This window comes from Branchiostoma floridae, chromosome 4 (assembly GCF_000003815.2).
Source record: "Branchiostoma floridae strain S238N-H82 chromosome 4, Bfl_VNyyK, whole genome shotgun sequence".
NCBI classification, from domain to species: Eukaryota; Metazoa; Chordata; class Leptocardii; order Amphioxiformes; family Branchiostomatidae; genus Branchiostoma; species Branchiostoma floridae.
The window spans coordinates 21,380,617-21,397,454 of record NC_049982.1 but is presented as its reverse complement, the minus strand read 5'-3'; the positions used below and the strand labels follow the sequence as shown (position 1 = coordinate 21,397,454).

The following is a 16,838-nucleotide window of genomic DNA, read 5'->3' as shown; positions in this document are numbered from 1 at the left end:
ACCACTTATCAAAAAGGGGGTACTTTACACAATACGGCTAAGTAAAAGGAAGGCATACATGACATCTATACACCAGATATTTCTAAATACAATCCAAATCATATGAGTGACCAACTTACCTCCCCTTTTGTCAGTTGCTTTGTAACAAAAGATAATGTGCTGCATAGTTATTCTGCCATAGACGCACGGCAAAAGCCACCACGTAGGTCACATGGGAGGGCACCCCGTGGCTGGCATGGGCCCGACGAACACGTGTCCCGGCGGAAGAGGCGGTACCCTCCAGATTGACGTAAACCCGACCTCACTACCCTTCCGGGACACCAAAACGTTCATTGCTGGGTCACTGCACCAAAACGTGGACGTATGGGAAAACTAGCAAAATTCTTGGGACAAGGGCCTGGAAGTCCTTGTTTGGATAAAGAATAAAGTTCAGGATAAGAAATCCTTCGCCCCGCGTTTGAGGGTAGCTTTAGAGGGCAGACGTAAAAGTCGGAACAGGTCATCGACCCGAATTGCCACCGAAGTGACATGTACACCGAGTAGCACGGAACAAAACTTAGTCGGTATGAACAGTGGCTTCTGCATCATAATCACGTCCTACTCTCGCGGAGAGTATTCCAAAGTTGGAAGTCCCCGATGAAGGAGTGTCCGTTTGCGTTTTAATCACAGCTGGCACGTTTAAAGATCCACGAAACGCCAGATCTTTGACCCGTATTTCAACGGAACCGAGAAGTTTTTACCCGCAAGCACCAACCTACCGTAACTTGGTTGTATCTCCCTGTATGTCACAGAAGGTTGTTCAGCTCTTGATCTTTAAGCAGATGTTATAGAATGGCTTATTCATACACCTATGTCAACATTGCGGCGTTGGCCAGATACCTTGCTTCCTTGGAACCGATAAAATAAAATGGATTACCCGAAACCCAACACTTATCTGGCCAGGCGCAGATTATTGCACAATATCAATGTAACATGTAGCATGCTTGAAATAATCTTTCTAATTTCAACTTTGTTAATTGTTTTGATATTTCTCTATGGTAATATTTAACTTGTGCGAGGTTATATGCATCTTACAAACGAGACGTTTAAATAATGCCGTAATTGCGCGCGCGTTCAGCTAAGGTTGTCGTTTGTCTAAAGTACAAATCTGCGGTGGAATTTTGCGGTCCCCCTGTAATTAGAATCTATAACATTGCAAATTACACTAATGGGGTAACGTTATATTTCATTGCTGCATATGATCTGAGCATTTCCACACCGCCATGGACCATGTTACGAAGCGGCATCCTTCCTGTTGGCCATGATCACCTTGGCGTACAGCCATGTGTACCTTTGGTCCGCTCAGAGAAGTCGCTATGGACGTAACAGTACAAAGATCATATGATAACGGGGTTCACTCACACGCACAGACATAGATTGTAGGGACTAATATGTTTTACGTTCCTTTTATGCGCGTATCTATATCGACGTAATTAAGGTGTACAGAAAAAGCACATACCTCAATGTTGCAGTTGTTTCCAATATCTTGGTATTTGTTGTCATCGGCAAATTACAGACGGTTTCACATGAACATTGTGATAGATTACAACAGACCGCATCTATGTATTTGATTCTACACAGGTGACAATATATTCACTTTAATACTATAGACCTTGCTACCAATCCATATACAACACCATCTAAACCACACCATTAACAACATCATACTACACAGCACATCAAGGACAACGTGACGCGACACTACGACACTAGCACATACAGCCCGAAACATGACCATGACTTACCAATCATACAATTCCTCAATCATCTCTATCAAGATACCACATACATATATAACAAAGACAAACGATATTACCGTCGCCATGGCAATGCTTTTTCATTGCCACGCTTTTTGTAAATGGTTCGGTGAGCTGGGAATATATCAATTCACACATCCTTGCAAAGTATGGTTGGGTGCCATGCAACAATGGCCCACCACAAAGGATCCACCAGTGCCCAGCAGTGAAATCTAAAAATATACAGATACAACAATAGGGCTTACTTTTATGGGGGCAATAAACTAATTTTACCATTTGGCCAGGTTTACCATTTTTTGTAAATATTTGTATATGTGAAATAATCACAGAGAGGTTTCACAATTATTCTAAGTAAAGATATTTTTGTACAGTTACTTTCTAAATGTTTCTAAAATATTCAAAGAAATTCAAATAAATGAGTATTTTCTTAGTCAATTTTTTGAAAATAATTTAATTATTGTGGCTCAGATATTCTTTTATTGAAAATAATTCAGACTAATTATAAATATCGCCTAAAAACCCTCATGGTGTCTTGGAATGGACTCTATATCTCATGATCTCTTTTGCTCATATTTTGGAACATTTGATGTATAAGGTGCTGATATTGTTTTCTAGTCTCTTAGAGACGAGTACATACTTAACCTTTGGATAAGCTGATAAACCAACATGGTTGTACATGTATATGTTATTGTGTACATAGTGCACAGGCTGTGCAAAGAGAGTTGAATTTAATCAGAACTACTCCATTTCCTCAAGCAATTACCATGAAATGTTTAGTACATTGTAAAGACCTTTAGCACCACATGGTATGTTAGTCATTCAATGTACGTCTTTCAGTAAAGTGAAGACTATTCTACAAATTTCTACTCAATTTCCTCAAGCAATTACCATGAAATGTTAAGAATACATTGGAAATTCCTTTAGCACCACATTGGCATGGGCGTGGGTACTGTTTTTTCTTGATCCAACAAAAATGGACCTGACAAAATTCTATGGACCAGATGTTGGACCAATTAGAAAGTGAACCGATTGTATACCAGCACTATGGTAAGTAGGCTTGTTTTGGGGCTTATTGGTCCAAGAAAATAATGAGTGAAGTATACGAGAGTTCGAGTCATTCTTACAGTTTCTACAGTCAAACTTGGTCTAAGTTATCACAGACAGTTAGCATGATTTATGTGAAGATGGAATACTCCACCAAACATATTCCTTTGTACCAAAATAGACCATTATTTTGAGTATCACCCATTCAAAAACAATTAGGTCCAGGTCCTTGGACTGTACTTGTACCTGAATTTTCTGTACCGGTACCCAACGTCACACCACATATGTTGGTCATTCAGTGTACTTCTTTCAATAAAGTGACAATCCTGCAACTTTTTAAGTTGAGAACACCATATACCAGCCAGTCATAGTTATTTCATGCACCTCATGCAGTGAAATCACCCATGGTAAGTAGCTGACACCTACATTTGTAAATCCATATCCTATCATGGGCTGTTCCACTTTTTCTTGATTCTCGACACAAATTTGAAAAAAAAAAAATTGACTTTGCCATGATACATTAATTCTTATAGGCCAACGTTAAGTATAGATCTGTGTGATGCAATAAACAAAAAAGACTGACAAATCATTTGTGTTTCCACAGAGGCCTTATCACATCCACACAGTGACATCTCTACAGGAGGTGGTGCATCAGTTTGAGACAACAGGGGTGCACTTCTCCTCCCAGTGGTCCAAGGACACGTGCAATCTACTTAGGAAGGTGAGAACAGTTGTCAGTGATTAAAAAGGACCAGGATAGTAACATACATGTACATGTATTGCATTGCTTCTGGTAAAGGTGGGGACAGTTGCCATTGGACAGTGTAGAAGGCCATGCAATAATTGCAGGAAGTTAGGTCAAAGGTTCCAGTCGAGTGTAGGTTATCTCATTTCCTGTCTGAGAGCCAATGAGGAAAAAATGCATTAGATGGAATTAGGGAGAAATTCACTATAATGAATAAAACCAGAAATTTACATAAACTAGAAAACCCCCCAAGTGCAAATCCATCACTCACATCATTTTTTTTTCAAATGATACTCACAATGGAGTCTTTTACAACCCCCCTGTTGATACAGTTGTTGACAGTTGATATTGACCAGAGGCTATGCAGTCTGTCTGAGATGAAGCAGCACCCAGCCATGGCAGGGGTAGACTGGGACAGCCTGCAGACACTCACTGTTCCCTCACCATTTGTGCCACCAGTGAGTAGCTGTCTGTGACATGTTACATGTTTATAACTTATGCAGATTATTTTAGCTTTGGCTGTAGTAGTTTTTGCTTTATGATTAGAATTTCAGTGTGACAATGGCAACATATTACATTTTGTATGGATAAACTTTAAAGGTGCAGTGTAGGCATAGGTACATTTTTATCATAGATAAGAGATAAGGTATCATATCAGAGTTTTCATAGAAAATACTCCTTGGCAACATGGTGCATGTGGTGTTTGCATGTACCATGCTTCGAATCAGTGGGTAATGTACTGCAATGTTTAGTGGATGTTACAGCTCTTTCGTGAAACCTGAAATTGTTTTAAATTATCTTTACAGAAGGACCATCTAAACTGTGACCCCACGTTTGAGCTAGAAGAGATGATTATTGAGTCCAAACCTCTGCACAAGAAGAAGAAGAGACTTGCCAAACAGCATTCAGACAGGAGACAAAGCAACAATGTAAGCTCAAAACTCTCTGTTAAAAAATCTATTCACTTATGTACACATTCTATTGTATATTGTTGCACAAAGGATTGATGGGAATGAAATATTCTGCATTAGTTTGTAGATATTTCCTTTCTAATGTCTTGTATTTTGGACAATGAAAAGTTTGCTTGGAATAATTTTTTCATCTCTGTTCATTACTAATTAGAACTCTAAAAATTTTGTTGCAATGTAACATGCATTGGCATAATACCGGTAGTAAGACTTATACCGGTAGATTAAAAATACTGGAACTTAAAGAGATCTACACATGCAACAATAGTTATTTCTGAGCTGTGCACACTTCAGACATCTAGGTGTCCAATACACCATTTACAAAGCATCGATAACAATGCATTCGAAGACAACAAGGCCAAAAGTTTTCAGTATACTTTTTTTAAAATTTCGGGGTAGGCAGCTCGTCGTGGGACGAACACACTGTCACATTCATTGCCAAATTTATATAGATCATAATTACACATGCTCACGGCACAAGACGAACATGATTCAACAACAATCTTGAATTTCTGTTGGTGACATACAACTCATGTAAAAATGTGAAGAACCGTTGCATAATAGCCCGGATCTACGACTGAATGGGCAAAATTGAACGTACGCAGTCATTTTCCCGCCATTTTTATATCTATGCTAGCAGTGAAGTGTTACGTCATAGCGGTTGTGACGGACAGAAGTTAAATGAAAATTCTTGACAGTATACGTCCGTTTTCTCATGACATTTTGTATGCTCATGCAGGTTTATGTTTTATGCATTTACTGACAGAAAAGGAAGGAACATCAGAGGATGTATAAATGTACATAGCGGCAGTTAATTGTGCCGTGTTTCTTCCTACCGGTATTTTGTACCCCCTCCCAACCACGCGCCCGTTCGCCGTGTAATTCCGCGGCGTGTTACAATTACAATATTACGCTTTTAGCAGGACAAGAGTGGCAGAAAAGTTACACAGAAGAAGTGGCAAGGGTAACCTATAACAGCAACATGTAACTGGAGAAAATGATGCGTTGACAATTTGTCAAATCAGTATGGCTAGAGAAATCGTCGTAAACGTACCGGTATTATGATAATAGATGTTACTGTTACAGTAATTCTTTTTCTAGAAATTGTCTTCCTGTACATTTAGACAACAAACCTTACATGTAATTGCTATAACGTTGTTATCAAAGTAAATGTACAACATACGTCAAACTATATCTAAGATCGGTGTTCTACCATGCAGGCAGCTTTACAAAACCCACTTCAACCCCAGCTGGACCAGCTCCAGAGACAATTCAAAGTGTACAACAGAGAAAGGTAGGGGCAGCTGTATTCTTTTCAGTCAAATTACTGAAAGCATTTTAGAAATTAAGGAGTAAGATATTTTAGATTTAATGTCGCTTCTCTTGTATGTTTTCTGTTTTGTTGATTTGGTTATGTCATGATGGGCTATCTCTAATTAACATGATGGTCATTGTAAGATTGATATGATTGCTCTGATGACTGGACAAAAGTACAGAGATTTTTAGTTTTACATAATCATCTACAATTGTTACAGATAGCGAATAATCGACAGTTTAAAATAACATTGATATCTTAAATACAAATGTGCAACAATTTAAAGGTGAATAAAACAAGCTATGCACCAAATATATTAATTTTTAGGTGCACATTACAAAAAATAGTTTCAGAAGTCTCTATTCATGGCCAGAATTTCCCCATATCTAACCTTGTTGGAGTCATGGGTCAACTGAGGTTTGGAAATCTTTGCCCATATAGACATCATTCTAATGCCTCCCAGGCAAGCAGATTATGTTCTATCAGATGCTGCTACAGGTAGTGCCAAGGCGCTCCCCGTAAGTACATGTACTTCTGATGTTATCTGTAACTACAACTGAACAGAGTGCCTGAAGTGTTCTGCACAAAGCAATTTGCAGCACTAGACGATGCTGATACATTTCCCTTGCATCACCATGCTTTATTTTGTTATTTCTGTGGCCAGATTCAAAGGTCTATGTAATTCCAGCGTTAGCTTTTCATCCCCGGTCGGAAAACCTATTTGATGGGTGGATAAATTCTACATTTGTGGCAGTCACATGAAAAGGTGTGCTTGGAGTAAGGATATCCAATGTCACCTCCCTGATATGATGTGATGTATTTTTGTCAAGCTACATAAATCCATCATTGCTCATTCAATCATTCATGGAAGAATGTTTATGTGTCAAAAGTACCAAATCATGTTTTAGAGTCTATCTAATAAACGCTCCACCTTACTCACTGATGTGAAATGTCTGTTGACACTGTTTCTGCTGCCTAACACATAAAATCAATACAAGATTGTTTCCAAGATACTTCATCAGCAGGGGAACATGGAAAAAGGAACTATCTATTTTGGGGAAGAAAAGCTCCCGGTTTGGGTCAAAATGAGAGGAAAATGTCTGCCTAAGTAACCCCTGTCCTGGGGTTGAGCAGCACACCCACCCATAAACACACATCCCTGTCCTTGGTACTGAAGGGCACCCACCCACAAACACACATCCCTGTCCTTGGTGCTGAGGGGCACACCCACCCACAAAGACACATCCCTGTCCTTGGTACTGAAGGGCACCCACCCACAAACACACATCCCTGTCCTTGGTGCTGAGGGGCACACCCACCCACAAAGACACATCCCTGTCCATGGTACTGAAGGACACCCACCCACAAACACACATCCCTGTCCTTTTAGCTGAAAGACATCAACCCACAAACACACATTCTGTCCTTGGTGCTGAGGTGCACCCACCCACAAATACATCTCTGTCCTTGGTACTGGAAGACACCCACCCACCCACAAACACACATCCCTGTCCTTGGTGCTGAAGGACACCCACCCACACACACACATCCTTGTCCACAAACACACATCCTTGTAAGATGTTATAATCCCATGGGGTTACCTGCGGTCACGGAGTGGTTCGAAATTCATGTTCGACAAAAACTGTCACAGGCCTTAAACTGCCTGAGATCCCTGTCCTTGGTGCTGAAAGACACCCACCCACAAACACACATCCCTGTCCTTGGTATTGATGGACTTTCACAGGCACCGGCAGGCTTTCAACTCTGCAGTGTCCTTTATATTTTTCCTGACCATCCAGTTTGATCTGAATTGCCTGAATATATTTGCCAACATATCAGTTTAAGCTGATATATTTGAATGTAGGTTAAAAACAAAATGTGGGATTTTCCTCAGCTTGTGCTGCAATAGGGGTCCACCCACATGCAACAGTCAAAACTTTAAAAAAAAAAGACTTCATAAAATCTACCCTTGTAGTGAAGCCCAGATTACATTATCTATCCCTGCCCTTTAGAGCAATCCTCCCCACTCAATCAACCCGGCTCTCCTCTACACGGGATCAGGAGGTGACCTTTCCCACCACTAAACACTGCTGTCTTAGACTTCTATCTATCTTCACTTGGGAAGGACTGATCTTGTTACTGTGTCTGCATGAACTCATTACTGTAAGGGTCTAAAGGGGACAAACCAACATGGCTCCCTGGGGCAGGTGGTAGGGTGAACACTAGGATATATGTCAAGTCATTTTCCCCACTCTTTGGTATTTATTTCCACTCCATTTTCATTCTTATGTCTTAACAACTAGGGATTCACAACAAGTAGAAATATTCAAAATACTGGCTGCATGTGCACCTTTGTCACCCAAAATTGGAGCTGTGTACCTAATGAGGGTGACTGCCTGAGGGTGCGCCTAGATATTTTTGTAAGATTGTAGTGTAAATGTAATATTGTACAGAATATTCTTGAAATCCCTGTTTCAGAAAAATCAGTAAAACCTTTTTTATACTGTGATGTAGAACAATTTTGTAGTCAGCCATAGAATTACAGATTCAAGTTCTTGAGAGAGGCCGCAGGCCTTGAGTTTGTTATCATTAGACTTTCTTTTATGTTGTGCACCCAGAAATCTTTCTGTGCACCCAAATTCTTGGGTTAGGTGCACTGGTACACCTTTTCCCAAAAATGCATTAGGATTCAGCAGATGGATGTTCTACCATTACCATGAACCCTTTTAGAGTGTTGCCAAATGTGCTGCTCCTTTTCCTCTTCACAGGAGAAAGCAGGAGGAGCAGGCTGCCGCTGAGAAATTGGATGCCGGCGTCCCCGAGAGGAAGAGATCGTTTATCGACTTAATGGTGAGGAGAAGCGAGCGAAAGGAATCTACGGTCAAAAATCCCAACATGGGGACACACTTGAAAGTGGAGGAGGGATGACAATGGAAGGTCATAACACTTAGAACTCTCTAGCTCTGTCTAATGGACTGGAAGACAACAGGAAAGCCTGTATCAGATGCAGACTGCCTGAGCTACTCTGGGGCATGTTGCAGGGAAACTGCAGGGCAGGAGAGGGCGACATCAAGACATTGCTATGTTTCATGTTCTAAATCTTTTGAAAAATATCCGTTAAACCAGACCTTCATGAGCTGTGTTACAAGTAAGGTATTGTATACATTTGGCAATGAATGCAGCATTTGTATAGGGTAACTTATTTCTGTAATATAAAAGGAGCATTTCATGCAGATTTGTTTCTCTTATTTGTTGAATGATTGGATTTCATTGTATAATTTGGTCAACAGAAGTATGTATGACATGTGTAAATGCCACATTAATGTGGTGCTTTCAGAGCTGAAACTTCACTTAGTTGGTTGAGTAGATGCATGTACATGCACATAAAAGCCCTTGGTACATTGAGTGCCTCTGTGCAGGAAATTAATGTCACTGGTAGTAATGTAGGGCTTAGTAAGATAGCAAAGTCAATACTGTAACAGACTAGCTCTATGTATAATATGTGATTTGTTTTTTGTTGTATTCATGTTTTTTCATGCAGAGGGTATGATTTATTTATTACTCAGTTGCAGGGAGGACATTTATGCCTTGGGTAACAAATTGAAGATGGACTATGGTGTACAGAAGATCCATAGGTTGGAGGGGTAAGGGATTCAATGTACTTACTTAATTAGCCTGGTATCCAGCCGTATTTGCGAAGAGGACAGAAGAGACTCAGGAGCTATAACACGGCTGGATACCAGGCTATTACTTATTCACTATTCACTATATGAAGTTCAAATATGCAAAGGACATACTTCAAACCATGGCTACTATTTTACATATTTCATATTTCATCTTCAAAACTAATATCAAGGTTATCTAAGTATTTATTTACATCTAATTTATCTATAATTCACAGTATTAACATAATGATAAGTAATGTTCTACATGTATATCGGGGATGTGCAAAAATGAAACTAACAGTCATAAAATTATTTTTACCAAGGAAAGGAAAGTAGCAACTTTCAGATATCCAGAAAAAAATCTGAAGAACTAAATGAAAAATGTCAAATTCTCTTGAACAAGGTATTTTCTATTCAGTGGGACAGTTAAGAACACATTGTACAGAAGTTTGAAAAGAATTGTCTAAATGTAGCTAATTCCCTCTCATGCCTTCCAAATCATGTTAGACAGATGGTGACTTTGGTACAGAAGTCATTGTTTACAATGCCAGTGTGTTGTATATATGTCTGGATAACTACTTCTATGGAACAGTTGTACCAACTTTGGAAAATTATGTCTACAAGGCCTTGGTTATTGGACTTTTCTCAGCAAAGCATACAACAGAGACTGTATGCATGGAAGGCAAAAGTTGGGTTGCAGGCCAGTAACCAGATGGGTAGATGGTTTTCCACCTGCCTTCTTTCTCACCTGCTTACTTAATGAATGTAGGGAGACTAAAATGATAGTCATGAAATCACCACAGTCTATCCCCTTTTTGGAGAAGATAATGAGTTGGCTATTTAGGGAAATTCACAACATTTTCATCTAGCAAAGTATAAGTTATCACAGTCTTATTGTCTTCATGTATTGTTACAATTTCTGGTTATGTCATCTGTTCTTGACTGTCATATTTATGCCAGTTTTTTAATGAGAGGATGCAATTGATTATCTGTTGTATAAAAATGTTGTGCTCTGTTTGGGTCTAGAAATCTATATATATTTGACATGTATAAAGAGAGTGTTACTACCAGATCGTCCAGTTATATGGACAAGTGTTTTAAAGTTTATGTTAGGAGGCTTGTCGACAAGCAAGGGATGCAAAAAGTTGCTTTCCAAAAGTTGTGAAAATTTTTCCATTAGATAATGTATAAGGACTGCCTTTTGTAAGTTATCAGTTTAATGTGTCAAAAGGCTTACTTCTTGTTGTGTGAAACATTCTGGCAAACCAGGGTTGCAGCGAGCTTATCAATTTAAGTTTATGGCCTACCATGATATGAGGTGTTAATGGTAACGTAAGGCCTGGCCAGTGATCTGGTTTATGAGGTGACTGTGGGTCACCAGCCCATGTTATATCATCGTTATAAACTCCAAGGGAAGAGCCATCATCATCATATATTGCTAATTTAAACTGCTTAAATAATGTGAAATTATGGCTGTATCGTATCGCCAATAGAAATGGATGCCCGTGATCGGTCCATACAGCCTGGCTACATGATTATATACAATACTCCACCAGTACTATAGTGTACCAGTATTTAGTACATGTAATTGCATAGTCAGCTTGTTGCAGCCCTGGTGTGAAAGAATGGTTTAAAACAGTGTTACATCATGCAGAACTGCAGAGTGGCTGCTGTAGGTTCCTGGAATGAACTGGTCCTGCAGTTCTTGTAGAGCCATGTTGCAGTGCTATAGTTAGTTTATCAGATGCAGTATATTTGGAAGCTTGGTATGTAGATAATTAAGGTAGACAGTGCCTGATTAGAAATATTGCAATTAAGCTAGAAGTAAAAAACCCTTCAATCGGACAATGCATTAGATTTAATTCATGCAAAATGTAATAAATCAAAGACACAACAGAATTTTGACATTCTTTTCTTCTGGAATTAACGCATGTTGACATCTCTTCCAGCTGTAAAGTAAGTAAATAGTATTAAAGTACACGCCAATAGAGACGACAAAAATGATGCAGAGCAGAAGAAAGTAGTGCTTCAAGCTTCTGTCGCTTGGAAGAAGTATCTTGTCTTGGGGACTCTGGTGGTGCCACTTTACACTGTCGAGTCTTGGGGACCCAGGTGGTGCCACTTTACACTGTCGAGTCTTGGGGACCCAGGTGGTACCACTTTACACTGTCGAGTCTTGGGGACCCAGGTGGTGCCACTTTACACTGTCGAGTCTTGGGGACCCAGGTGGTGCCACTTTACACTGTCGAGTCTTGGGGACCCAGGTGGTGCCACTTTACACTGTCGAGTCTTGGGGACCCAGGTCGTGCCACTTTACACTGTCGAGTCTTGGGGACCCAGGTCGTGCCACTTTACACTGTCGAGTCTTGGGGACCCAGGTGGTGCCACTTTACACTGTCGAGTCTTGGGGACCCAGGTGGTGCCACTTTACACTGTCGAGTCTTGGGGACCCAGGTGGTGCCACTTTACACTGTCGAGTCTTGGGGACCCAGGTGGTGCCACTTTACACTGTGGAGTATACGTTCTGGAAAGACAACATTTGAGAATTAATGTGATATCTTGTTTCAACATACATTTGACATGATGTAATGGCTAAACTTATCAACCAATTAATCTGTCACTCCTAATAGCTCACCTGTGTGACACAGAGAAAATGTTTTCCGAGTCACAGAGTAGCAACAGGGACTTCACAGCCATTCCTGAATGACATCCCCACAGGACCAAATGGCAAGCGACCGTAGCCATAGCAGCCATCAACAATCCCCAAGCCGGTAGCGATGAACTGTCTATTTGCGCCACCTATCTGTTCTTGTCTGTAGACCCATGTGGCCTGTCGAGAGGACTGCACGGACGATTTCTGTGCAGAAATGTACAATAACCTTAATATTATTCACCAAGCAAATGTTTTGTATCTTTAAAAATAGCGGAAAGCCTACATTCTGTGAACCTTTAGTGATTCCATATGGCTTCATTCTATTTGTCATCTGTGGACTATCACTCGTCACTAGGCATCAAAGGTTAAGTTAAACATAATTAGAACGTATTAAGGTAAAGGGTCGTAAGCCAAGTTTATGGGATGAGATAACGTTAGATGGTGGTTTATATCAGATTGACCGCATCTAACATTATTGGTTTTCATACAATACTAGTATATTTTAGACTACCTGAAACAATCTTACCTTTAACAGGGACCCCTCAGTTGCCACCACGGTGATGTGCTGAAAACAGCGGTGACCGGGTCGTACAGGGAAATCTTCGCTCTCCGGTCATGTTTAGTGGCGATATAATCATCGTGGGAGGCGGCGTCTCTGTCCTGTTTTCATATTGCTGTTGATCCGTGCTCTGGATCAGACCTCTCTTCGTTCTTTTGGATGACGGCATCGTAATGCTCTACGCCCCACCTGGCGGAATATGACAGTACTACAGGGGTACCGGACTCATTGCCGCTGTCAGGTGTGATAGAAATAGTAGGCTGATTGGGCTTACTCGTGATAAGGATGACACTCCTTGAAGTGAAGTTCGCTAGGGCATGCGGCAAGGCATCAGCCAGGTCTGTGGACCATTGTCCCTCCGCCGACAGCTTGTCTAACTGCTTCCAGAACGCCTTTGCCCCCCCTACGAGGAACGGGATGTAGGAGTCGGCTTGGGACTTGATGTACTTCACCAGATCTTGTCTCAGCTCCTGCGCAGTAGTAGTGACCCGTGGTTGTCCTCTACACAACTGCCTGGCGGCCGCCCAAAAGAAGCAGTTTCCGTCTCCCGGCACTCGGTCCCGCTCGTACCCTAAACTTGCTATCCGCTCTTCCAGAAGAAGTCTGTCACTCCGTGACTTGAAGATCGACTTCCGTTTGTGACGGAAGGAAAGCTGGCCGACGGATATGGATCGTCTGAGACATCTGGAATGCTCCGTTGTCGTGTCTTCAGCCACCATTCTTGGATCTGGATCCTCAAACACTATTTTCATATCTGTTGCCTCAACAGGATGTTGGGTTTGGCCTGGATCTTCAATTTCCAAATTCGGATCTGGTACTTTATTTGAGTGTGAGACTGTGTTGGGATCTTTTGCCTCAGCAAGGTGTGGCACTGTGGCCGTACCCTCAACTTCCATCTCTGGAGACGTTGCCTTAGCAATATGTGGCACTGTGGCCGTACCCTCAACTTCCATATCTGAAGACGTTTCCTCGACAATATGTGGCACTGTGGCCGTACCCTCAACTTCCATATCTGGAGACGTTTCCTCAGCAATATGTGGCACTGTGGCCGTACCCTCAACTTCCATGTCTGGAGACGTTTCCTCGGCAATATGTGGCACTGTGGCCGTACCCTCAACATCCATATCTGAAGACGTTTCCTCGACAATATGTGGCACTGTGGCCGTACCCTCAACTTCCATATCTGGAGACGTTTCCTCAGCAATATGTGGCACTGTGGCCGTACCCTCAACTTCCATATCTGGAGACGTTTCCTCGGCAATATGTGGCACTGTGGCCGTACCCCCAACTTCCATATCTGGAGACGTTTCCTCGGCAATGTGTGGCACTGTGGCCGTACCCCCAACTTCCATATCTGGAGACGTTGCCTCAGCAATATGTGGCACTGTGGCTGTACCCTCAACTTCCATATCTGGAGACGTTTCCTCGGCAATATGTGGCACTGTGGCCGTACACCCAGCTTCCATATCTGGAGACGTTGCCTCAGCAATATGTGGCACTGTGGCCGTACCCTCAACTTCCATATCTGGAGACGTTTCCTCGGCAATGTGTGGCACTGTGTATGAACCCTCAACTACCGGATCCGTAGCCTTAGCAAGGTGCGGGACTGTGCCCAGATCCTCAACTACTTTATCTGGAGACGTTTCCTCAGCATTGCATGGGGCCGACCCGACAACTTTCTTGACGTTCTTCTCTCTTCTCTGGAAACACTTGGCAATCCTTGCCTGAAGCTTTCTTGCTTGTTTTCTGGCCCGACTAGCTAGCCTGCATCCAGAAGATAATACTGTGGTCACAGCCTGCCAACTTAGGCATTAATGGCGCTGAGTGCAACCGAAGAATTCGAGGAGGTAAGAGAAACATGGGAGGACAGGAAAATGGAATCAGATGATACGATATGCGCGCGCGATATCTGATTTTTGACGAGTGTGATCTTGAAACATAACTAGATAGCTAGATAAAGATCACCAAAAATTGTCGTGACCGACGCGGTGGGAGACCATGAAACAGACCAGGAATGATTGCTAGTCAATCGCAGTGTTTTCAGGTTTTATAATCTGGGTCCTCCTTTTCTGTCATGGACCTCTTCTTCTTGCTGAATCTATTTTGTTCATAGTCCTCTTGGTCTGAAATTTTTTTTTTTTTTGTTGTTGTTGTTTTTCATTCAATGACGTCAGCCTCTGGCACCATTCCTGATTTTTAATGGCACAGAAAATGCACATTACGTATAGAACGAAAGGACATGTCTACAATTATTGCCCGGCATATTGGAACGGCAGCATTTGTAAATCAAAGTTTAATCCAGTCTAAACCAACTCACCTGGTGTTTGGCAAGGACCGAGGAGCGGCTTCTGCTTCTGCAGGTTGAATCTTACATTTCGACCAATTGCAACCCATACTGACGATTTCTTTTAAATCTCCGCGCAAAGTTTCAAACCAATGTATTTTCAAGGACTTCGTCTTACGTTTGTTTACTCAAAGCATTCTTTCTCAAAGTCGCGACGTTCCACGGAAACGTTTGTGACGTTCCAGAACGTCATTCATTGTACGGGGCTTCCCAGAATGCATTGCGCGGTCACAAAGTCCTCAAACTACCTTGTCATCATCAAACTGATCTGTTCTCGACACATACGCCAATACTGCTGTTCAGTTTCGCTTGAGGGTTGTGAGATAGAATAAAGCGTTTTTTTTTTAATCTAAGCAGCTCTTCAGTTTATAGTAATAGGGCACTTGTTCCTATCGTACTTCGGAATATTGCCCAAGAGCCGGCGTGCAAAGGAGCAACACACGATGGATGAGATTTTAAGAAGAAAAAAATGTGCATAGGACTAGTTAGCATTCTGTCTTCCCCAGTTTATTTATGAATCGACTTATAAACAAACTAACTTAAGCCCTACTAGTAGTTATACTCTGTAGTTATCATAATATTATTTCATATTATTTTATAGCCAGGCGCCGTGGACCAATCAGAAGTCAAAGCCTTCCCGCGCCTGATAGCCCTGGGCCACACAGCTTTGTGCAATCACTACAACATGAGGGCTAATCCACTGGTAGTGGTGTGTGTTCAACCTCCATACTCTTTCCCGAATGCTGAGTGCTGAGCAGAGAAAGCAGCATGTACCATTTTTAAAGTCTTTGGTATGACTCGGCCTACCGAATGCAAGGCAAACACTCTACCCACTCGGCCAATCAGAAGGCCCCATTCCATACACATAGATTCTGGCCAGCGTATCAACACCGTTGTTTATTCTTTTTAATACTTGACCAATCAGAAGGAGCTAATCACAGGAAAGCATCAGAGCATGGAGGAAAGATCAGGCCCCACAGGGAGGAATGATCATGAAAATAGTAGGGTAAAAGTTTAAAAAGGGGTGACATGCCAAGACTGCAAAGTTTCGAATATTTTCTGTGAAAATTTTGGTTTCAAAATGCAATCTGTAAGCTCCTTACAAATGTATGTACCAAAGAATGCCAACGAATGTGAATTTTCATTACCAAAGAATAAATGTGAATTCTCAGAAATTCGATAAAGGAATTCACACGTATAGTACCAAGGGATCTATGCGTTATACAGGATTATCATATAGCCAGGCGCCGCGGACCAATCAGAAGGCCCCGTTCCACGTTGGTTATGACGCCGTAACACGTAGATTCAGGCCAGGCAGGTGGGTATCGCTCCGCTGATTGGTCAGAATGAATCGACACCGGCACCGGTGTCGATTTGCATCGACACCGGCACCAGTGAATGGCCTGAATTTACGTGTTACGGCGTCATGCGTCAGCAGAAAGGAATGCTTTGTACAGTGTGCAGTCCATGTTAGAGTTAATCCAAACATTATTACTGTTCACATTCCTTCAAATTTATTGAATATGTACAACTATAACTAAGGATTGAATAGCAACACACTTGTCCCAGCAGAAGGGAATTTGTCATTATGTCAAGCCTTGGAAGTCTTGAATAAAGGATGTATGTATTATAAAGGAATTTGTTGCTTAAATGGGTCAGTTTGTGTAGGCTATATGATAATAACGTTAATGCCCCGCCTTATCCTCGGTGTATATGGTGAGATAATCCCTGGTCAGGTGCGATAACCAC

The 16,838-nt window shown here is 41.6% G+C and overlaps 3 protein-coding genes across 3 annotated transcripts in view; 1 reads left to right on the top strand and 2 right to left on the bottom strand.

Annotated features, from left to right (window-relative positions):
- The window catches only part of LOC118413392 (serine/threonine-protein kinase 32A-like), a 48,683-nt gene extending 37,324 nt beyond the window's left edge, over positions 1-11,359 (top strand). Inside the window, exons 8-12 of the mRNA XM_035816754.1 lie at positions 3,445-3,561; positions 3,918-4,043; positions 4,392-4,514; positions 5,774-5,847; positions 8,637-11,359. Of these exons, the coding sequence (XP_035672647.1) occupies positions 3,445-3,561; positions 3,918-4,043; positions 4,392-4,514; positions 5,774-5,847; positions 8,637-8,796 (600 nt within the window). The 3' untranslated portion in view covers positions 8,797-11,359. The remainder of the gene's footprint in view (positions 1-3,444; positions 3,562-3,917; positions 4,044-4,391; positions 4,515-5,773; positions 5,848-8,636) is intronic.
- Positions 11,360-11,888: 529 nt separating this feature from the next.
- On the bottom strand, positions 11,889-15,616 carry LOC118413387. Its single transcript, XM_035816750.1, has 4 exons — positions 15,063-15,616; positions 12,713-14,509; positions 12,169-12,390; positions 11,889-12,057 (listed from the first exon to the last, which is right to left on the bottom strand). The coding sequence occupies exons 1-2, from the start codon at positions 15,137-15,139 to the stop codon at positions 12,853-12,855; spliced, it is 1,734 nt and encodes a 577-aa protein (XP_035672643.1). The 5' UTR covers positions 15,140-15,616; the 3' UTR covers positions 11,889-12,057; positions 12,169-12,390; positions 12,713-12,852.
- Positions 11,889-16,838, bottom strand: part of LOC118413388 — a 21,264-nt gene continuing 16,314 nt past the window's right edge. Inside the window, exon 5 of the mRNA XM_035816751.1 lies at positions 11,889-12,041. The gene's annotated coding sequence lies outside the window, so the exon portion shown is untranslated. The remainder of the gene's footprint in view (positions 12,042-16,838) is intronic.